The sequence below is a fragment of the Stegostoma tigrinum genome, chromosome 11, assembly GCF_030684315.1.
Source record: "Stegostoma tigrinum isolate sSteTig4 chromosome 11, sSteTig4.hap1, whole genome shotgun sequence".
In the NCBI taxonomy this organism is placed as follows: domain Eukaryota; kingdom Metazoa; phylum Chordata; class Chondrichthyes; order Orectolobiformes; family Stegostomatidae; genus Stegostoma; species Stegostoma tigrinum.
In genome coordinates, this window is record NC_081364.1 from 19,425,929 (window position 1) to 19,450,353 (window position 24,425).

Sequence of the window (24,425 nt, forward strand, 5' to 3'; positions counted from 1 at the left end):
GCAGCACCTGTGAAGAAAAAACTGAGTTAATGTTTCAGGTCCAGTGACACTTCCTCAATTCTGATGTTGTAAATTCACTGAATATGCATCTGAAATCCAGCTGAGCCAGTGAACTGGGTGACAACCGAACTTCCAATAAAATTATAGCAGCAGGATGAAGACATCTGTGAGGAAATTCATAATATTTCATCATGTCTTATCATGAACTATTTGATAAGCTGGATGGTATTAAATTATGTATGCTACTGACTTACACAAATTGCAACTGTTTACTCCAATCTTGGTTCTATTTGTGGAGTTGCATACAAACGTAAGAACATAAAAATTATGAGAAGGATTAGTACTTCAGCCTGTTCTGCTACTCAGTAAGATCACTGTGATCTTATCATGGTCTCAACTCCACTTTCCTGTCTGCCTTGACCATAGTCCTTCACTTCTTTTTGGATCAAGTATCAACCTTGAATATATTCAGCATCTGCTCCACTCTGGGCTAGTGAATTCTTAGATTAACAATGCCAAGAAAGGAAAAAAGGGCCTTCTCAACTCCATCTTAAATGGGAGAACCTTAGTTTGAAGTTGTGTTCCCTAGTTATAGACTACCCAATAAGGAAAATCATCCTCTCAGCACTTCTACAACTAAGCCTCCTTGCAAAATTACATATTTTATTGAGATCACCTCTTATTCTTCTAAACTCCAATCAGAACAGACACAATATGCAATAACCACTTCAACCCAAGAGCTAGGATGATGAACTTTCCCTGAACAGAATCAAATGCAAGTGCATCCTTTCCTAAACAAGGAGATCATAACTGTACATAATAGTCTAAATATTTTCTTATTGATGCCTTGTGCAGTTGTAAAAAGACATCCTTATTTTTGCACTCCACTCTCCTTGTAATGAAAGCCAACATTCCATTTCCCTTCGTAATTATCTGCTGTACCTAAATATTAACTTAGTCAGGATTCAGGTATGAGGATGCCAAGAGCACTCTGTACTATCTCTTATAATAATAATAATAATTTGCTTTTCTGTTCTTCTTATCAAAGTGGACAACCTCACATTTTCCCATATCATTCTCCATCTCCAAATTTTGCCCACTCACTCAACCTATCCATAGCCCTTTGAAGGCTTTTGATACCCTCATAATTTGCTTTGCCAGCTATCGTTAGATCAGCAGCAAGTTTGGCTACGATACATGCTGTCCCTTCACCTAATTACTATAGATTATAAATAGTTGATGGTTCAATACTGACCCATGTGTAAACTCACTGGTTGCAGCTTACCAACCTGAAAATGATCTATTTGTCCAGACACTCTGTTTCCTGTTAGCCAACATTCTATCCATGCTGATACATTTCCCTCCACAATATGGGTGTCTGGCTTTGACACCTTAACAGGGACAGCCACCATGCAGGCATTTAATCTTTCAGGCATTTGATTGGTTGGTAAGACCAACCATTGTCAGTTATTAGGGGTTAGGATTACAAGCAGATCTTTGATTCTAAGTCCAGGGCCAGTTCAGAGTAATCGTGGTTGGTAGCATCTTGGAGAGGGGAGGTGATATCTATTTGGTAGGGAAGAAGGTGGCTGTGATGACAGCATTAAGGCTATCTGGGGAGTTTCATAGGACAACCTCCATCAACAAACTTGCAAGCTGGGAACCACAAGTTCTTAAATTGTATAGAACATAGAACATAGAACAGTACAGCACAGAACAGGCCCTTCAGCCCACAATGTTGTGCCGACCATTGATCCTCATGTATGCACCCTCAAATTTCTGTGACCATATACATGTCCAGCAGTCTCTTAAATGGCCCCAATGACCTTGCTTCCACAACTGCTGCTGGCAACGCATTCCATGCTCTCACAACTCTCTGCGTAAAGAACCTGCCTCTGACATCCCCTCTATACTTTCCACCAACCAGCTAAAAACTATGACCCCTCGTGCTAGCCATTTCTGCCCTGGGAAATAGTCTCTGGCTATCAACTCTATCTATGCCTCTCATTATCTTGTATACCTCAATTAGGTCCCCTCTCCTCCTCCTTTTCTCCAATGAAAAGAGACCAAGCTCAGTCAACCTCTCTTCATAAGATAAGCCCTCCAGTCCAGGCAGCATCCTCGTAAACCTCCTCTGAACCCTCTCCAAAGCATCCACATCTTTCCTATAATAGGGCGCCCAGAACTGGACGCAGTATTCCAAGTGCGGTCTAACCAAAGTTTTATAGAGCTGCAACAAGATCTCACGACTCTTAAACTCAATCCCCCTGTTAATGAAAGCCAAAACACCATATGCTTTCTTAACAACCCTGTCCACTTGGGTGGCCATTTTAAGGGATCTATGTATCTGCACACCAAGATCCCTCTGTTCCTCCACGCTGCCAAGAATCCTATCCTTAATCCTGTACTCAGCTTTCAAATTCGACCTTCCAAAATGCATCACCTCGCATTTATCCAGGTTGAACTCCATCTGCCACCTCTCGGCCCATCTCTGCATCCTGTCAATGTCCCGCTGCAGCCTACAACAGCCCTCTACACTGTCAACGACACCTCCGACCTTTGTGTCGTCTGCAAACTTGCTGACCCATCCTTCAATTTCCTCGTCCAAGTCATTAATAAAAATTACAAACAGTAGAGGCCCAAGGACAGAGCCCTGTGGAACTCCACTCACCACTGACTTCCAGGCAGAATATTTTCCTTCTACTACCACTCGCTGTCTTCTGTTGGCCAGCCAATTCTGTATCCAAGCAGCTAAGTTCCCCTGTATCCCATTCCTCCTGACCTTCTGAATGAGCCTACCATGGGGAACCTTATCAAATGCCTTACTGAAGTCCATATACACCACATCCACAGCTCGACCCTCATCAACCTTTCTAGTCACATCCTCAAAAAACTCGATAAGGTTTGTAAGGCATGACCTACCCCTCACAAAGCCGTGTTGACTGTATTTGATCAAGCCATGCTCTTCCAGATGGTCATAAATCTTATCCCTCAGAATCCTTTCTAACACCTTGCAGACGACAGACGTGAGACTTACTGGTCTATAATTGCCGGGGATTTCCCTATTTCCTTTCTCGAAGAGAGGAATTACATTTGCCTCTCTCCAATCCTCAGGTACGACTCCAGTGGAGAGCGAGGATGCAAAGATCTTCGCAAGTGGCGAAGCAATTGCATTTCTCGCTTCCCAAAGCAGCTGAGGACAAATCTGATCCGGGCCTGGCGACTTGTCAATCTTAATGTTTGACAAAATTTTCAGCACATCAGCTTCCTCTATCTCTATCCATTCCAGCATGCACACCTGCTCTTCAAAGGTTTCATTCACTACAAAGTTCGTTTCTTTCATAAAGACAGAAGCAAAAAACTCATTTAGGGCTTCCCCTACCTCCTCAGGCTCCACACATAAGTTCCCTATGCTATCCCTGATCGGCCTTACTCTTTCTTTGACCATTCTCTTATTCCTCACGTAAGTGTAAAATGCCTTTGTGTTTTCCCGGATTCCTTCTGCCAAGCCTTTCTTGTGCCCCCTCCTGGCTCTCCTCAGACCATTTTTGAGCTCCTTCCTTGCCTGCATGTAATCCTCTCTAGCTGAACTTGACCCTAGCTTCCTCCACCTTATGTAAGCTACCTTCTTCCTTTTCACTAGAAGCTCCACCGCTCTCGTCATCCAAGGTTCCTTAATCTTACCCCTTCTTGCCTGTCTCAGAGGGACATATTTACTCATCACTCCCAACAACTGTTCCTTAAACCGTCTCCACATGTCTATAGTTCCCTTACCATGGAACAACTGCTCCCAGTCCATGCTTCCTAACTCATGTCTAATCGCATCATAGTTTCCTCTTCCCCAATTAAATATCCTCCCATTCTGCCTAATCCTCTCCTTCTCCATAGCTATGTAGAATGTGAGGCAGTTATGGTCACTATCACCAAAATGCTCTCCCACCACAAGATCTGATACCTGCCCCGGCTCGTTTCCGAGCACCAAGTCTAGAATGGCCTCTCCCCTCGTCGGCCTGTCAACGTACTGCGTTAGGAAACCCTCCTGAACACACCTTACAAAAACAGCTCCATTCAAATCTTCTGCTCGAAGGAGGTTCCAATCAATATTAGGAAAGTTAAAGTCACCCATTACAACAACCCTACTGCGTGTACACTTTTCCAAAATCTGTCGACCTATGCTTTCTTCAATCTCCCTGCTGCTATTGGGGGGCCTGTAGTAAACCCCTAACGAGGTGACTACTCCCTTGCTGTTCCTAATTTCCACCCATACTGACTCAGTAGGCAGATCTTCCTCGACAAAGGAAGCTTCTGTAGCTGTGATAGTTACCTTTTATATGGTAACTTAACAAATGCCTTCAGGTGATTCAAGTACACCATATCTACTGGTCCCCCTTTCTTCACTCTAACTGTTTTATTCGCAAAGAACTTTATAAATTTGGAACATGCGATTTACCTTTCACTAAATCATGTCAATTGTGTTTGATCATAGCATACCTTTGTAAAAATCCGTGCTATTAGATCCTTAATAATGGATTTCAGTATTTCCCCAATCACAGGTTTTAAGCTAACTGGCCTACTTTGTGTCTCTTATCCTTCCTGAATAGGGTTATTATATTTGCTGTTTTTCAATCTTCCAGAACCTAGGGAATTTTGGAAGATTACAACAATGCACCCACTATTTAGGCAATCACTTAATTTAAACCCTCGGTTGCAAGCCAGGGAACCTGATAGTCTTTAGTCCCATCAGCTTTTCCAGTACATTTCCCCAATGACAGGTTAGTATTTCACATTTCATTGTCTTTGATCTTTTGCTATTCGTGCAGTGTTTTTTGTAAATTTTACCTTGAAGGCAGATACAATATATTTGTTCAAAGTCTCCGCTATTTCCCAGAATGTTTTTTTCAGTTTGATCTCCAACAGACCAATGTTTACTTTAGTTACTTTTACATTTTTAGAAGATAGTTTATTCTCACATTCTGAATTGTAACATTAAAATTGAAACGTTAACTCTCTTTCTGTTGACAGATGCTGCCTGGCCTGCTGAGTTTTCTGCAGCACTTTTTATTTTAGATTTATAATAGCTGCAGTATTTTGTTTTTGCTTCACTTACGAGGTGCCTCTCATATTTGTGTCCTGCCGCATGGCAAGCTGTAAGGTTTTCAGAATTCTTCGAATGGGAAGGAAGAAACAGTGTTGTGAGAAAAGGTTTTCTGACATGTGTACTTTAAGAAGTTAATTTTCTGAAAGACATCATCGTGTAGTGTTGTCTTGACTTCTATCTACAAGTTTGCCATCTTCTTCCAATTCAAACTAGATCCTTTGCGTTTCAACAGTTTACACCATGACAAACTACCAACGCTGTGATACTATTTTTTTGTTCTGCAGTGCAATGAACCTCAGCTTCTTCCTGACACTTGTGGTATTATGAAGCTCAATGCTGCATCACTAAGTTAAAAGCTTCCAGAGTCCAAGAATTCAGCAATTCATTTCCCCATCCCCTGGGTGGCAGACAAAAGTACAAATATTTCACTGAGATAACAAAGTGTGGAGCTGGATGAACACAGCAGGCCAAGCAGCATCTTAGGAGCACAAAAGCTGACGTTTCAGGCCTAGACCCTTCATTAGAAAAGGGGGATGGGGAAAGGGTTCTGAAATAAATAGGGAGAGAGGAGGAGGCGGATCAAAGATGGATAGAGGAGAAGGTAGGTGGGGAGGAGACAGACAAGTTAAGGGGGCGGGGATGGAGTCTGTAGAGGTGAGCATAGGTGGGGAGGTAGGGAGGGGATAGGTCAGTCCAGGGAGGACAGACAGGTAAAGGGGGCAGGATGAGGTTGGTAGGTAGGAAATGGAGGTGTGGCTTGAGGTGGGAGGAGGGGATAGGTGAGAGGAAGGACAGGTTAGGGAGGCGGGGACGAGCTGGGCTGGTTTTGGGGTGCACTGGGGGGAGGGAAGATTTTGAAGTTTGTGAAATCCACATCGATACCATTGGGCTGCAGGGCTCCCAAGTGGAATATGAGTCTCACCTATCCCCTCCTCCCACCTCAAGCCGCACCTCCATTTCCTACCTTCTAACCTCATCCCGCCTCCTTGAGCTGTCCGTCCTCCCCGGACTATCTTCTCCTCTATCCATCTTCAATCTGCCTCCCCCTCTCTCCCTATTTATTTCAGAACCCTCTCCCCATCTCCCTTTTCTGATGAAGGGTCTACGCCCGAAACGTCAGCTTTTGTGCTCCTAAGATGCTGCTTGGCCTGCTGTGTTCATCCACCTTCACACTTTGATATCTCAGATTCTCCAGCGCCTGCAGTTCCCACAATCTCTGCTGTGATGTTTAAAATGATCAATAATTATGAATGTTCCCCGAGCAATCCAGCCGTGCAATTGAGAACTGTGTAGAAAAGAAGTACAAATTCTCAACATCAGGGCAAATTGTCTAGCAATTTTACTTCAGTGGGATTTTAAAGGATAAAGATGCAACATTATGATGAAATTAGAAATTCATTTTTTCCTCTTTTCACAGGGCTTTTACGATGAAGTGGCAAATCCCTTGCTTTTGGACATTCAATTGCAATATCCAGAGAATGCTATTTCAGAGATAACTCAGTCCAATTTTAGGCAGTTTTTTGATGGGTCAGAAATTGTAGTGGCTGGCAAGATTTCAGATAATAACCTGGAGTCACTCATTGCAGAGGTCTTTGCACAAACTGTGAGTACGCTCTAAAACCTACTCCTGTTCAATTACTTACATTTTGGAAGAATCATAGAACACAGTTATTTCAGCGTTGACAGAAAATATTTAATCCATTGTGCCTATGTTGGCTCATTAAAGTACAACCCCCAATACTATTTTCATCCCTTTTTTTCATACCTTACCCAAATGTGTCCTTACAATTAATTATCTACATTCCATTTGACTGATATTATCATAGCTCCTGTTTCTATATTTTATTACTGGGACTTGTAAGATTATAAATATATAAAATATTATATTTTGTAAAATGTAGATGAACCGATAGTAAAAATTTCCCAGTATTGCAGATTTGTAGTGTGGAACAGAAGACCATTTGATTCATTCTGCCTGCAATGATACTTTGAAAGAGTGAACCAATTAGTCCCTTGCTCATGTCCCACTAATAGTCCAGCAACATTTTTCTACTTCAAATATTTATTCAATTCTCTTTTGAAACTGATAATTGAATCTGCTTCATCACTGTCAGGTAATGCACAATCATAACAATTCACTGCATTAGAAAGTGGTTTCTTCCTGTCACTTACATTTATTTTATTAGCTCTTTTGAATCTATGTCCTCTAGTTACTGACCTAAATGCTCCTGGCAGTGTTTCTTTTTCGCTCTATTGAAACGCTCTATATATGTGTGTGCGTATATACAATCCAATTTTTTTTCAGGTTCTTAATTCATTCAGGAAATCTAGATTTAAATGGTGTACTCTTCCCTCCTGATAAAGTTATAGAATTTTACAGCACAGAAGCCATTTACTCCATCATTTAAGGACCGGCTCCCAAAAGAGCAACCCATCCAGTATAATTCACCTGTAGTTCTCTAAATTCACAACTTTCAAATATGTATCCAGCTCTCTATTGAAACTTCCTATGGAATTCCTAAGAATGTATTTACTCTCTACTCAAATTATCTTTTCTTGTTTTTTGTTTTGTTCAATGTGATGTGATGTCACTTACTGGGTCAGCATTTATTGCCCATTCCTAATTTCTGTTGAGAAAGTATTTGTGAGTTATCTTTTGAACTTCTGGGTAGGTAAACCCCAGTGCTGTTAGATAAGGATTTTCAGGATAATATCTTTTCAAGGAGGACGGTAAGTGATTTGCAGAGATGCTTTCAGGCAATGGTTGTTCCTATGAGACTATTAGCTTTGTGCCCCTAAGTGAAAGCAGTAACCAGTTTGGGAGGTGCTTGGGAAGAAGCATTTCTTTGAACGCTCATTTACTGTTCCACCTGCAGAGTATTGATTTCTATAACCATGGGTCTGATCCCTTTTCAACCCACTGAAATTAACCTCCTTGCAGTTGAATACTTTTGCATCCGATTTCCCATTGTTCTTTCTCGTAATTATATTAAAGATTGAAAGGAAACATAGAGTAGGCTTATTGGGCATATAAAAACTGACTGTAAAATTTCTACAGACATGAGAAGAGAAAAAGATTGGTGAAAACAAATGAAGATCCCTTACATTCAGAAACAGGGAAATGTAGAAATGGCTGACCAACTAAACACATACTTTGGTTCTGTATTCACAAAAGAGGCTACAAATAACATGCAAAAAATGTTGTGGAACATAGGATTGAGTGAGAGGGTGGAACTGAAGGCAGTCACTATTGGTAGGGAAATGGTGTTGGGGAGATTGAAGCCTAATAAATCCCTAGGCCCAATAATTTACATCCCACAATACTTAAGGAAGTGGTCTTAGAAATAATGGATATATTGGTGGTCATCTTCCCAAGACTCCTATGTCTCTGGCACAGTTCCTTCACATGGGAGGAAAGCTAGTGTAACTCCTCTGTTTAAAGACAGAGGCAGGGCAAAAAACTGGGAATTATAGACGAATCAGCCTGACATCAGTAGTGGAAGAAATGCTAGAGTCCATTTTAAATGAATTAATAGCTGAGCGTTTGGAAAACAGCGGCAAGATAGCGGCGAGTCAGCTTGAATTTATGAAAGGGAAATCATGCTTGGCAAATGTACTAGATTTCTTCAAGGACATGTCTAGTACATTTAATAAGGGGGGGCCAGCGGACGTGGTTTATTTGGACTTTCCTCAGACTTTCGAAAGAGAGAATAAAGTGTAAAATTAAAGTGCATGGGATGGGGGGATAGTATTAGGATGGATAGAAAACCGGTAGAGAGACAGGAAACAAAGAGTTGTAATAAGTGATATATTTCTAATTGGCAGGAAGAGACTAGTAGGTTACCTCAGGGATCAATGCAAAGACCCCCAACTATTCACAGTACACACAGTATTTCCAAATTTGTACATGACACAAAGCTGGGTAGGAGGGTGGACTGTGAGGAGGATGCACAGATGCTTGGACTAGCTAAGTGAGTGGGCAAAAACATGGCAGATGCAGTATGATGTGGACAACTGTGAGATTATTCATTTTGGTACCAAAAACAGGAAGACAGGTTATTATCTGAGTGCTATAAATTGAGATGGAATGTGCAATGCGATCTGTGTTTCCTTGTAAATCAGTCGCTGAAGGTAAACATCAAATACAGCAGGCTGTTAGGAAGTCAAATGGTATGTTTGCCTTGATAGCAAGAGGATTCAACTATAAGAGCAAGGACATCTTGCTGCAATTATACAGGGCCTTGCTGAGACTACACTTGGAATAGTATGATCAGTTTTGGTGTTCTTGTCTGAGGAATGATTTTTTTTTGCCATAGAGAGAGCGCAGCAAGGATTTATCAGACTGATTCCTTGGGATGGCAGGACTGATATATGAAGAGAAGTTGAATTAGTTAGGATTAGACTTGCTGGAGTTGAGAAGAATGAGGAAAGAGAATGAGGAAAGATCTCATAGAAAGTTATAAAATTTTAATAGGACAATATAGGGCAGATGCAGGAAGAGTGATCCAAAGACTGCGGAATTCAGAACTAGGACTCACTGTCCACGGATACAGGGATACCATTTAGGTCTGGCATTAGGAGAAATTGAGCCTATGGAATTCAGTTTAACAAGCAGCTGTGGCCAAAACATTCTATGATTTCAAGAATGAGTTGGATATAGCACTTGTGGCTAAAGGGATCAAATGATATAAGAGAAACAGGAATAGGCTATTAGGTTGGATAATCAGCCATAATCATAATGAATGGCAGATCAGGTTCGAAGGACCAAATGGCCTAGTCTGCTATTTTTTATGCAATATTTCCTATATTTCTAAATTGGGTGATGTTCTCACACTGCTGCTTTATTCACCATTCACATAGCAACACAACCACAACAGGATTTTTCCACATTATTCGTCCTTCAACCGGCTATATGAAATCTCGGTCAATCAGTCCCATGAACTTTGCTTCAACTTATCCTATCACATCAAAAGGTGTTCCACATGTAGGCCCACTTACAAGCTTCATGCTCTAATCAATGATTAATCTCTCTTGGCAGTTGTGCAATTTGCCAATTCCTTGCAACACCAATCCAAACTCCTGTCTGAGCTTGGCATAGAATTTCACATTTAATCCAGTGTGTCGCGTCCCAAAGGTTTGAGCAATTTCCCTGCTCAGAAGCAGCCTATCATCCTCAATCACATCCCAATTCTCAACCTTTGGATCTGCAGAGAAACATTCAATGGTTTGAAGTACAGTTTCTGATGCATAAGTTTAGGGCTTTCTGACACACTTCTGGGATGTCCACTTGATTTTCTTCATCAGTTCTTTGTACAGCCATCTGTGAATGAAATTGTCACTGCCTGAATGTACAATAACACTCACTAGCACATCACCAAATATTGGAACATTCTCAGAGTTGCTTCCATTGACCAAAAACATGTATCCATAATTGTTATTCATGTCCTCACTCTATGCGTCTCCCTCAACTCATCTTACAATTGCTTCCTATACTTCCAAAGCACTGTTAATGTTGTTATGTAGGCAGTTAACTTCAATGCATCAAAGTCTCAAAACCAACAATGCGCTCGCTAATTAGTCAGTACGTTTTAGAAAAATTTTTGAAGGATACATTTGGACAGGACAGTTATAAATCTCAAATCAACATAAAATTATATTAAAAAACTGTTTTCATTGCATATTGAATAAATCTTATCAGTTTTCAGTGTTCAGTTTGATGAAAATAATTAATGCACTGTATGCCTAATATGAAATAATGAAAACATTACAAATTACGGAATCTTTAAAAACATAACTAACTGCTAATATGAACTTAAGTCTCTGAACAGGGAGCAAAGCTCAATGTACTTTCCTGATCTACTTTCAACAAGATTCAACTTAACCATGTAATTTTCCAACAGGCCAATGAAAATCTCACTCTGAAAGCAGAAGTACAGATATCAGAAGTTGAAAATATCACTCAGCAGCAGCAATACATTTTCGGTGACTTTACTGAGCGACTGTGGGCTTATTTGACCATACAACAGCTGTTGGAGAAGCGGTAAATTAGAAACAGCTTTCTGTTTATGAGCCTGAAATTTTTAAAATGTCATTTAAGTAAAAGCAATGATTAATATCAAAGCTGATCTATCAGCACCTAAAAGGTAGGTTGACATTTTGGTAGCGAACCCTTTATAACCCTCCATTCTTACTAACTGCGGCTGTTATCATTGCAAAATGGTAGTAATCATTCCAGCGTGATTATCTGTTTTGATTATTTTTTGCCAGAGGGCTAATGCAGATTACTACAATTTGGTAATTTAGATTCTACAGTAGAAGATTTTTGTTTTACTTCTATGAAGATTATTTATTTATTTGAAAAGGTTGGGAAGTCATTTTTCAGTAGTGAGCTCAAACATCATTTTCAGGAAAGCACGTGTCTTAAGTTAAATGTCTAGCAAGCTGCCTGGCGTATTATTTGATGAAGTGCTTGCAAGTTAAACTTCTATGGTAACAGAAAAAATGTTATGGGCCATAATCAGGCTTCAGTTGAAAAGAAAGGATTCATACTAGCAGAACAGTAGTTGACTTTCTGGCAGTCTCCACGCTAACAGAGCTGGAAAGACGTCTCCAGCCTATCAGAACTATAAAAAATTCTTGATAATAAAATGTGAGGCTGGATGAACACAGCAGGCCCAGCAGCATCTCAGGAGCACAAAAGCTGACGTTTCGGGCCTAGACCCTTCATCAGAGAGGGGGATGGGGTGAGGGTTCTGGAATAAATAGGGAGAGAGGGGGAGGCGGACCGAAGATGGAGAGAAAAGAAGATAGGTGGAGTGGAGAGTATAGGTGGGAAGGTAGGGAGGGGATAGGTCAGTCCAGGGAAGACGGACAGGTCAAGGAGGTGGGATGAGGTTAGTAGGTAGGAGATGGAGATGCGGCTTGGGGTGGGAGGAAGGGATGGGTGAGAGGAAGAACAGGTTAGGGAGGTAGAGACAGGTTGGACTGGTTTTGGGATGCAGTGGGGGGAGGGGAAGAGCTGGGCTGGTTGTGTGGTGCAGTGGGGGGAGGGGACAAACTAGGCAGTTCCCATTATCACTGATAAATATACAGACTAAGGGGGTGGCCATGGGCACCCGCATGGGCCCCAGCTATGCCTGCCTCTTTGTAGGTTACGTGGAACAGCCCCTCTTCCGCACCTACACAGGCCCCAAACCCCACCTATTCCTCCGTTACATTGATGACTGTATCGGCGCCGCCTCTTGCTCCCCAGAGGAGCTCGAACAGTTCATCCACTTCACCAACACCTTCCACCCCAACCTTCAGTTCACCTGGGCCATCTCCAGCACATCCCTCACCTTCCTGGATCTCACAGTCTCCATCTCAGGCAACCAGCTTGTAACTGATGTCCATTTCAAGCCCACCGACTCCCACAGCTACCTAGAACACCCCTCCTCCCAACCACCCTCCTGCAAAAATTCCATCCCCTATTCCCAATTCCTCCGCCTCCGCCGCATCTGCTCCCACGATGAGGCATACCACTCCCGCACATCCCAGATGTCCAAGTTCTTCAAGGACCGCAACTTTCCCCCCACAGTGGTCGAGAACGCCCTTGACCGCGTCTCCCGCATTTCCCGCAACACGTCCCTCACACCCCGCCCCCGCCACAACCGCCCAAAGAGGATCCCCCTCGTTCTCACACCCCACCCCACCAACCTCCGGATACAACGCATCATCCTCCGACACTTCCGCCATCTACAATCCGACCCCACAACCCAAGACATTTTTCCATCCCCACCCCTGTCTGCTTTCCGGAGAGACCACTCTCTCCGTGACTCCCTTGTTCGCTCCACACTGGTCTCCAACCCCACCACACCCGGCACCTTCCTCTGCAACCGCAGGAAATGCTACACTTGTCCCCACACCTCCTCCCTCACCCCTATCCCAGGCCCCAAGATGATTTTCCACATTAAGCAGAGGTTCAGCTGCACATCTGCCAATGTGGTATACTGCATCCACTGTACCCGATGTGGCTTCCTCTACATTGGGGAAACCAAGCGGAGGCTTGGAGATCGCTTTGCAGAACACCTCCGCTTGGTTTGAAATAAACAACTGCACCTCCCAGTCGCAAACCATTTCCACTCCCCCTCCCATTCTTTAGATGACATGTCCATCATGGGCCTCCTGCAGTGCCACAATGATGCCACCCAAAAATTGCAGGAACAGCAACTCATATTCCGCTTGGGAACCCTGCAGCCCAATGGTATCAATGTGGACTTCACCAGCTCCAAAATCTCTCCTTCCCCCACCGCATCCCAAAACCAGCCCAGTTCGTCCCCTCCCCCCACTGCACCACACAACCAGCCCAGCTCTTCCCCTCCACCCACTGCATCCCAAAACTAGTCCAACCTGTCTCTGCCTCGCTAATCTGTTCTTTCTCTCACCCATCCCTTCCTCCCACCCCAAGCCGCACCTCCATCTCCTACCTACTAACATCATCCCACCTCCTTGACCTGTCCATCTTCCCTGGACTGACCTATCCCCTCCCTACCTCCCCTCCTATACTCTCCTCTCCACCTATCTTCTTTTCTCTCCATCTTCGGTCCGCCTCCCCCTCTCTCCCTATTTATTCCAGAACCCTCACCCCATCCCCCTCCCTGATGAAGGGTCTAGGCCCGAAACGTCAGCTTTTGTGCTCCTGAGATGCTGCTGGGCCTGCTGTGTTCATCCAGCCTCACATTTTATTATCTTGGATTCTCCAGCATCTGCAGTTCCCATTATCACTTATAAAAAATTCTTAACCTGTTTTGCACTTCAAGTAGACAGGGCTCTTCTTAAAGTTTGTCAGGGAAACGTCAGGGAATTAGACAGTGTCTGTGTATCGCAGGGAGAGACAGTAATGGAGAAAATCAAATCTATTGGCTATGCAGAAAGTCTGAGAGGAGGCAATCTCACCAGTTCAGTACGGAATTAAAGAATTAAGGTAGGAGTGATACTTCATTGGAATTAGGTGTCTTTAAAGAATATTGCTATGAGAAAGTGTTGAATTTTTCCTCAAGGGTAGATCTTTCCAAAGTGTCAGATACATATGTTACCTAGAATGGTGACAAAACGTCTGAAAACTAACCTTCCAGCTCAGCGAGCAAACTCACATCCAGAACCTCAACCTGAGCTACAAATCTTCTCAAAACTCGCTGTCAGATACATAGCTTTGTTTTTTCTCCTCTTTTATTTAGTAAACTTATGTTATTTTGTTTAAAGTATGTTGGTAGCCATGTGTGGATCTGTTTAGTTGCTGATCATTATGGTAATCAAGCTGCAAAAATAAAACTTACGATCTGTCAAACTAGGTTTTGTTCTAGGATATGGCATGTCTAGTATATCCAATACCTTGGTTCATTACAACTCATAGAGATAATCACATAAACAGTTAAAACTTATTGCAATGCTTGTTTAAATGGCAGTACAGGTATTTACAGCAATGGAAAAAGAAATGCAGAATTAATTGTTATCAATTGTTGTATTCAGTGTTTCGGCAGAGACAAATGAAAAGAAAAACCTAACAGACAGAATCCTGGAACTGTCACTCAAGTACAGCTTTGTAACCCCATTAACGTCAATGGTTGTCACAAAACCAGAGGAAAATAAGAATGACAGCTTTGTGGCTGACAAACCGTCAGAAGATGGTAATGTTTGATTATGATTACCTTTCATTCAGTCTTGATTTTGCAGTTGACATTCACCCAGTATATCAGTCAGCATATCCTGTGTAGGTTAGATTTAAAAAGCTACTCATTGATCTTAATGGATAGATTAAATTTTCATTGACTCATCTATTCAAGTTCTCTACTTTCAAGAGTAAAACTGTAATAAACTAAAATTCATATTCAATAAAAGCAAAAGTTAAGTTTCACAAAAGAAAAACACCCTAAATAAGACTTTTCATATGACTATTAAAGATACCTAAAGGAATTAATTGCATGGCAGGAAGATAGTTGATCTTCCATTATATTGTTCCTCAGAGGCAGATATACCCTTTTAAAATGAAAGCACTGATGCTATGCAGTGCATAGTGTATTAGAATAAAAAGACATGGCTGAAGTATTTGCAGCATCTTAAATCAGAAGTGCTGGTGGATGATCCATCTTCACCTCCCAAAGCATCACCATAGCTAATTTGACTCACTCCGCACGATATAAAGACAACACAGAATACACTGGACACTTCTATCTGTGCTGGCAACATTTGGCACTTATACTGCAGGCTTTTCTCCAAAACTAATCACAGCTCTAGCCAAGCTGTTCCAGCACATATGTAACATTGTGGATCTACCTGGCAATGTGGAAGAGTACCCAAGTACCTCCTGTCCACAAAAAGCAGAAAAATCCAAATTGCCCATCAGCGTGCTCTTAACCATCAGCAAAGTGATGGAAGGTGTCATTGACAGTACTATCAACTAGTATTTAGTCAATAATAACCTGGTCCCTAAGAGATTCTACCAGTTACACTCTGTTCCTGATCTCATTATAGCCTTTGTCCGAACATGGATAAAGGAATTGAGTTCAAGAGGGAAAGTGAGGATGACTGCCCTTGACATCACATCTGCATTTGAAAACTGTGGCATCAAGGAGCAGAGCAAAACTGGAGTCAACTGGAATCACAGGAAAAGCCTCCACTGCTGAGAGTCATCTGCGCAAAGGCAAATGTGTTTATTCGATGTCAATAATCTTAGCCTCAGGACATCAGTGCAGGAGTTTTTAGGGGTAGTGTCCTAGGCCCAACTATCTTCAGCAAGACCTTGCCTTCATTGTTAGGTTAGAGGTGGGGATGTTTGCTAGCGAGTCACAAAGTTCAGCAAGACATCATTCATCAGGCTGATAAGTGGCAGATGATATTCATGCTACACAAGTGACAGACAATAACCATTTCCAACGTGAGAGAATCTAACCATTACATCTTAACATTTAATGTTACTACCTTCATTGAGTCCCCCACTATCAACATCTTGGAGGTCACCTTTGAACTGCACTAAACTGGTCCAGCTATCTAAATGTTGTGCCTATAACAACAGGTCAGAGACTGGGAATTCTGCAGCGAGTAACTCGCTTTCTGTTTTCACAAAATCTGTAACTATAAGGCACTAAGGCACAAATCAGGAGTGTGATGGCTTTTCTGAAGAAAGGCCTAGGCCTGAAACGTCAACTTTCCTGCTCTTCTGATGCTGCTTGGCTTGCTGTGTTCATCCAGTTCTATGCCTTGTTATCTCAGTGTGATGGAATATTCTTGATTTGCCTGCTTGACAGCAGTTCCAGCAACACTGAAGGAGATGGAGGCCCACTTGATTGGCACCCTATCTCACACTTTCTACATTCACTCTCACCACCACCAATGTACAGTAGTAGCAGTGTGTACGACCTACAAGGTTCACTGCAACAACCTGTCAAGGCTCTCTTAACAGCAAACGCAATTTCCTTGGTAAATGTCAATTACTTTGTTTGATTTACATATACAAAGTTGTTGCAATGTAACCTTCAACCTATTCTGCTGCCAGGCAAAACCAAACACTTTAGCTTAGAAAAATGTGCTGGAAATTTAACCAGTCCCTTGGCAATAGGCTTTCCTGGAGGTCACTGATGCCCTTACAATTAAAAGCCACATATTCTATTCTGCAGTTCAGCAATCATGACCACATCAGAGAACACCCAGTTTAGCCCTCAGACTTGCAGCAATCTCAAGGTGTACGCTAGCAACAAAGGTCACTCGTTCAACAATGGTGCTGCTTGTACTCACCCTCTCCCATCACACCACCAGCCCTGATTGCTCGGGATTTGCGTGGTTACTCCTCTCAGACGCTCCACCTCTCTGGTTTTGCTGCCTCAGAAATGACCACTGTAATGCTAAGGTTACTGAGCTGCCCACCCTCTGGATTGCGTCCAGTGAAGCAGGGCCCTCAGCCTTCTTTCAGCCCCATTGGCAGGACTTCTGCTGTCACAATAATATTCAGCTCAATTTCTTGGCAATCAATGATCGTTTGTACATGTGGTGATATTGAAATTTTATGACAGGAACTGCAATGTGGGCTCTGTGAAAAAGTTTAATTTGCAACCCCCTGCTTTGCGTCAAATCTCTGCTATCATTCCAATCTCTTATGACAGATCTTTGAGTTTTGAGTTGTCTTGAGCAACATGGAGCCCTATTATGTGTCACTAAACCTACCTCAAAAGCTAGGCCACACTTCCTACTTTCTTTTCATATAGTTTGTTTATAGGGCTGAACAGTTGGGTGTTCACTTAACTACCATTCAGAAAGCTGCAGTCTTTAGTTATGGGTTCATTGTTCTTTAGTTACAATGAAACCTCACAGCACCATTTGAGGCATTGAATGTTGGCCAGGACAAATTCTGTTCTGGATGCCAGATATGCTTTGTGCACTACACGATTCAAATGCCTGGCACTACAGCCTTCACTAACCAAGATACATCTGTCACTATTACCTGCCATTTTCTCTCCTCCAAAATTAATGCCCATATCCTCACTCTTACTGTCTCCCTACTCATCGTTCTCAGAACTTACATTCGTTTTCATTTGGTTAAACTGCCATGAAACATCTTGGAATGTTTTTCAACATTAAAGGTGCCATATGAATGCAAACAAAATGTTTTTGACTGTATTCTTTTTCCTCAGATGCTGCCCAACATGGTGAGCACTCCCAATATTCTCTGGTTATATATCAATGGATACTATTGCATATGTATGTACATCTATATTTGTATACATCTGATATTCTGTATTCCTCTAACATAAGAACACAGGAGCATGTGTAGACACATTCATGCTTGTTCTTTCCTCTTTCCTCAACTTGTGTCTCTCTTTTCTGTATGTTTGTACTCTCTTTTCCTCTTGTAACTGTGCAGAGGAAGGCAACAACTGGAAAATGCAAAGCAAATAATTTACTTTTGCTTACTGCTCTTCAATGACTTCTATACATGGAAGATCTATTTAAACATATAAGTAGATAAGTATTTTTATTTTTTTTCAGATAATGCCCTAATACAACAAAAACATTATGGTCCTCCAGGATATGCATTACGTAAGTGAAGAAAAAATCAATCTTAATTTGGTGGGACTACCGGAAATTGTAAATTCCTCTACAAATGTAAGAATTCTTTGTGAAGACAAGTATATGAAGGAAACCATGATTGCAAGCCAGTGCCACCTCAGTAACCAAGGTGTCAAGCACTGGCTCTGGTAGGTTTTTGTGCAGGAGAGAAAAGGACATCAACCAGAACCAATTTAACAAAAGAAGAAAGTATATCAATGGAATAGAAAATGAGAATGCCGGTGGAAGCAGATGAAGGGAAATTGTATGTTGTGTTACACATTCACATTGGTCTTAGCTGTGTTCCTCAAAATGATAATTAGTTACATGACTGAAAGAATATGGTCAGTTTGTAACTTGAAGATAGTATTGAAAATATCCAATTTCACGCGTTGTGTGCTTTCAAATTATGACTTTTGGTTTGGGATTTCTGATTTGTAATTATAAGATAAATAGAAACACCTGATTGAGAAATTGATAACCCTGATGTAGATGCAAATCAAACAAGCTATTCTAATTACAATTAAAAAGTAACCTGTTTTATTCAATAAGGTCAGCATTGATTAAGGAAGATCATTAAACAATGGATGATTTATCTTTTGACTTTGGTATAACCGTGATGTCTACATTGAACCAATAAGACATTAAATTATTCACGTAGATTGCAGAGTAAAAGAAACTCAGAACAATTTGCAAATATAAATATTTCTTTGCAAAGCCGGAAGTTTATAGAGAGTACAAATATATCCAGTAGCGATATTAATCATTCATGTTGGTTACAACATCAAACTGCTCTGTTGAATGGGATGAAGAATATTCTACCTGTTGTCACGGATATGAGCTTTGGCTCTTAAGTCCATTTCTTTTTTTTAAACGTTTGTAGTTTGAAAGCAGTTAGCTTGGTCAGTTAGCAGGAGATGTGGGAACAGATGCTGTGACTATGAGCGCAGGGGTCATTAGGAATCAAGAGTGTTCTTAATTTTAAACCACTAAGCAATAACACCATAAGACCTTATGCATGAAATTAATGTTGAAGTCTTAAAGGAAATTTGGAGGGTTGCATAGCCAAAAGCTAATGGAAGGATCCATGTGAAAATCTTGAAGCCTACAGAATAGAATGAATAAGAAGAAGACCAAAGTGAATTCCAGAGAATTGCTGAATGGCTTAGGTTTGTCACAGATGAAATGAATAAAATTTAAAAATTTGTTAAACTGTGAGAGATTTCTTGTGAGAGGGCTTGGGAAGCCAAAAGTAGAATTAGATTTATTATTTTAGTTTGTAGAAGCTATGGTGTTAAATGAGTTGCATGAGCTCTGTTTACTTTTTATGTGAAGTTTTGTTAATTTAATAATGTGAAATCTTATGGCGCAGTTCTTTCAGTTAATCACTCAGTTTTCAAATTTATCTTTAACCGCTAATGTTCCTCTAAGGATTCACAGTCGTGAAAATGAGAAAGAGGTTGGAAAAGTGGAAGGAGATTGTCCTTAAAAACCACCGTTGTGTTAAAATATCGATTGAAGAGCAGCAGAAATTATTTGGAAACACATTTGTGTGAATTTATATTTTATGAATTATAAGTTGCAGTTCTCATGGGGAAATGCTTCCTTCACTCTGTTGTTTACAATTTCCTCATGTTGGTATTTGTCATTGGTTATGTGAAAAGAACTTTGTCAACCAAACATTTAATATAGCATGTGAGCAAAAGACTGACTTTTTTGAACCAATCCTGGCCTTTTTTTGTCCCATGGAGGTGTATCTCTATTAAACTGACATTATTAACAACTGATGCCCCTGAGCCACAAAACTAACCTTACTTTTAAATTTTTCCAGTGTTTCCAAGTCATTAAGCTATCCATTAGTTAATAATTAAATATAGAATTCAACAGTTTCAGAAATTATTTAATTATTTTTTAAAAATGTTCTAAGTTAGCATTATAGAAAAATGTTGGACTCAGATTTTTAAAACTTGTTTCAATACATCAACGTTTTAATGTTTTCCAGAAACATCAATGGCCATACCTGGCTTTCACTGTAAGTAATTTACATACATTTGGATTTTGAACTGTTTCAGTTACTTGTAGCAAAATGTTGTACAGATGCAACAGTGTCTTTGTCAAATATAAATTATTGATATTTGCAGGTATCTTCACTTTCAGATCTTTTTAATTGACGCACCTAAAAAATTTATATATTCTCGTGTAACCCAGAAGATATTGCAGGGATTTTAAACATTGAACTATCTTAAGCTTTTTAAGTACTTGATCACGCATTAATTTTCATATTTTTCTCTGCAGATAGAACACCCAGTTTCACTTATGGTAAGATGCAGCTTAAGCATTTATCATTTTATATAGTAACATCAGTAAACTTACAAATGTGAGCAATTATATACAAAATTGACAACAGAAAGAAAGGTAATCTACCAAGCCTTTCCCATTCTCATGATAACCAGAGCATCATGTTTAAACATTTATTTGCTTCCTCTATCCTGGTAGCCATATCATTTCTTGGAAATGACAGAAAGGATAAACAAAAAAATTCAGGGCCAGTAAGGGGAAAATGCATAAGTAAATTCTTCTCTATTGCCTCATTCTAGGGAATTACACACACAAATCCATAAAGAGTCTTATTGTCTACACTCAAATCCCTCTTAAAACTACTAATCATCATCTTCCATACCAGCTGGCAATATATTCGAGAGATTAACTGCTCTTTTGGAAAAAAAACTGTCCCACTGTCTCCTTAACAACATATCCTTAATCTGTTAAATTGGAATTAAATTCTAGGCACTTCTTGGGCTCTATCTATGTCCATACTGCTTTAAAGTAAATAGACAAAAAGATCCTTGAGTTTATCTGAGTGGCCAAGAATCCTAAAACTGGAAGTAGTCTTGAAGGTCTCCTTTTCCAAGGGCTATACAGCCCTCATTACGTGGACAAAGTACTCCATATAACCTTTGCCAGGAGCTTACTGTGACAAAATTGTTCTATTTAATTTTCATTGCATAGTTCTGTTAATATAATCCAACATCTTATCAACTTTAGCTACAATTTCTCCATTTTGATTACGTAGAAAATGTAGAAACAGAGCATTGGAGCAGGAATAGGCTGATCATTCAACTCAATAGCTCACTCCTGCTTTCCCCTATCCTTTGATCCCTCAAGCCCTGAGTGCTGCATTCGACTCTTCCTTGAGCTCATACAATTTTCTGGCCTCTACTACTTTCTATGGTAATGATTTCCATAAGCTCACTTCTCTGTGTGAAGAAACTTCTCCTCATCTCAGGCCGAAATAGTTTATTTCATATCCTTAGACTGTGACCCTGGTTCTGTGCTCCACAGCCATCGGGAACATCCCTCCCATGACCACCCTTTCTAGTCCTGTTAGAATTTTATCAGTCTCTATGAGATACTTCCTCATTCTTCTGAACTTCAGTGAATATAGTCCTAACTGATTCAACCTCAGTTCATTCATCAGTTCAACAATCCCACAAATCATTCTGGCAAACCTTCATCGCATTCCCTCTATAGCAAGAATGCCCTTCCACAAATAAGGAGGCCAAATCTGATAAAAGTATTCCAGCTGTGGTCTGACCAATGCCCTAACTGCAACTGCTCCTGTACTTGAACCATCTTGCTATGAAGCCCAACATACCATTTGCTTTCTTTACTGCCTGCTCTAACTACATGCTTACCTTCAGCGACTGGTGTACAAGGACACCTAGGTCTCATTGCACATTCCCCTCTCTCAATTTATAGCCATTCAGATAATAATCTGTACCGACAGCACTTCATAATAGTGTTATGGCCAATCCTTGTGAGAGGTTCCTCATTTTATTATGATTCCATCCTGACTTGTAAACTTAGAATTAGGCTTTATTGTCACGTGTACCCATGTACAGTTGTACAGGAGTACAGTGAAAAGTGTGCAAAGTCACTATTCTCTGCCGTCATCTTAGGTATAAAAAACCCAAATTTAAGAAAACACCAATCTCAGGTACGAGCACCAAAAAATTAAAATAAGCAGAAGTACAAAAAAAACCTAAAAAGAAATGGGGAAGTAACCAAATCCAGAAGTCTTATCTCCATAAGGTAGTCTTATCTCAGTAAGATATGGGCCTCCCTCCCCAAAGCCTCAGGTCTCAACGCTGCCACCACCAGTCAGCCCTCGGAATTTGGTCCCACTGCTGTTGCAGGCCCTCAGAACTCACCTCAAAACTCACTCCTTGAATTTGTTGCTGCCACTGCCAAATCCTGGAATTGCACTCCCATCTCATTGCTGCCATTCTGCCCTCGGTCTCGGGGATGCCTGCTGAAGACACCATAAAATGCAAATAGAAACAGAGCAAAAGTCAAAAGAAAAAGAGAAAAAAAGTGTAGATGGAAGCATATGAGCCCTGGGCTTTTATCTTCCAGGTGAAGAAAACATTTCTGGTTAGGGAGAGGAAGAATGTGACCTTCTGAGGGCACAAATGTGCTATGGTGAAACGTCATTGTAAATAGGTTTGCCATTTTGGCAATATATATTCGCTTTTCTTCATCGGCTGGGTGGACAAGTGTCTTTATATTTGTAATAACAAGAATGAAGACACTGGTCCTAGCCATCCTTAGTACGACATGATGTCTTATGGCCTAAGTATTAAGTGAGCAACACATGTCACACAGAAGTGAGAGATCCCTGTCTCACAAATGGAACACTTACTCCACTCACTCTGGGTGTGGTGGCAATCATTTCCATCTCTATTGTGCCGTTGATATTTGGCTGATGAAGAAAGGAAACCGTGGTCATGCTTCATGGAATGACTCAGATACAGGCCCTCTGACCAAACCCCTCAAATTTTCATATTCTCCTCTTGATGTCCCTACCTGACAATCCTATCAGCTTTGATTTCCCCATGTTCCTATCCAACCCATGTGTAGAAGATTTCAACTCCTCGCTTCTTTCACTGATCTTCAGGGATACTGCATCATTATGGCAGCATTATGTTGTGAACTGTTCTGCCCATTTTGAACCAGGATGGTGCTGACTGTTGATGACACACACACACCACACAGCCCTGTTTTATCCCTTGCCCATGTATATTCTATCCTTATAGGTTGTTTAGCACCCCTCACAATTGTTATCCTATCTGCATCTCGACATAATGCCTCCACTCCGAACTATTGAATTCCCCAGTTTTCCTACCACAGCAATGATAACATCCCTATCCTTGCTTTTCATTGAACTGACCCCTCAGACTGATCATCAGCCACCAGACTTGGATGCACAGCTCCTGACTGATATCTAACCAGATTCATGACTGACTTCTGTGTAGCTCTCCAACTTACTTACCATGGCTCCCAGGACTTGCAACCTTTTGTGATTCATGCATGAGGACCCTTAGATGATTCTGCAGTCTCTCACCATTTAGGTCATTGTTTTTTTCCCTCAATTCTTCCTGCTAAAATAACAATTTTTCATTTGCCCATGTTATACTCCATTTGTCATCACTTCGTCTACTCCCTTAATCTATATGTTTTTTGTAGCCTCCTTCACAACTTACTTTCCTACCTATTTTTCTGTCATCAGCAAAATGCTCTCTAATTTATTTTCAGTGCACATTCCTTTTCGGTCCATTCATAGCAGTGACTTCCAAACCTGGAATTCAATGCATCAGCATGCCAATCATGCACAGTAGTGTGTGAAGAAACTTAAAGTATTGCATGGTCACTTAGATTGGTTATCAGCAAATTAGACAAACATATCTCTTGTCCTTTCATCAAATTCATTTATATTAATCATAAACAAGTGAGGTTTTAGTATCAATTCTGCTTGTTACACCTGACCAATAAGAAAAAGATCCATTTATGCCCAGTCTCTTTCACCTGTTAGCCAGCCAATCTTCTGTTCATGCTGATATGCTACCTCATACACGATAAACCTTTATTTTCTGCAATAATCTTCAGTGTGGCACTACAGCAAGTGCCTTCTAGGAAATCTAATTATAAAACATCCACCAGTTCCCCATTATTCATAGCATGTGTTAACTCTTCAAAGAACTGCAATAGATTGGTCAAACATAGTTTCTCTTTCACAATGACATTTTGACTCACCTGATTACATTGAACTTAACTCCAAGTGCTTTGAGCTTCAAGCATTTTCCCTATGACAGACATTAAGCTAACAAGCCGATACTTTCCAGCGTGTGTCTCCCTCTCTTTTTGAATAAAGGCATTACATTTTCTGCCTTTGAACCTAATGGAAATGTTC

General features: G+C 40.9%; 1 protein-coding gene across 1 annotated transcript in view; it reads left to right on the forward strand.

The window, feature by feature from the left end:
* Positions 1-24,425, forward strand: part of itih3a.1 (inter-alpha-trypsin inhibitor heavy chain 3a, tandem duplicate 1) — a 69,938-nt gene that overhangs the window by 31,858 nt on the left and 13,655 nt on the right. The window contains exons 13-18 of the mRNA XM_048547817.2: positions 6,516-6,701; positions 10,999-11,138; positions 14,606-14,763; positions 18,116-18,166; positions 20,178-20,207; positions 20,471-20,494. Of these exons, the coding sequence (XP_048403774.1) occupies positions 6,516-6,701; positions 10,999-11,138; positions 14,606-14,763; positions 18,116-18,166; positions 20,178-20,207; positions 20,471-20,494 (589 nt within the window). The remainder of the gene's footprint in view (positions 1-6,515; positions 6,702-10,998; positions 11,139-14,605; positions 14,764-18,115; positions 18,167-20,177; positions 20,208-20,470; positions 20,495-24,425) is intronic.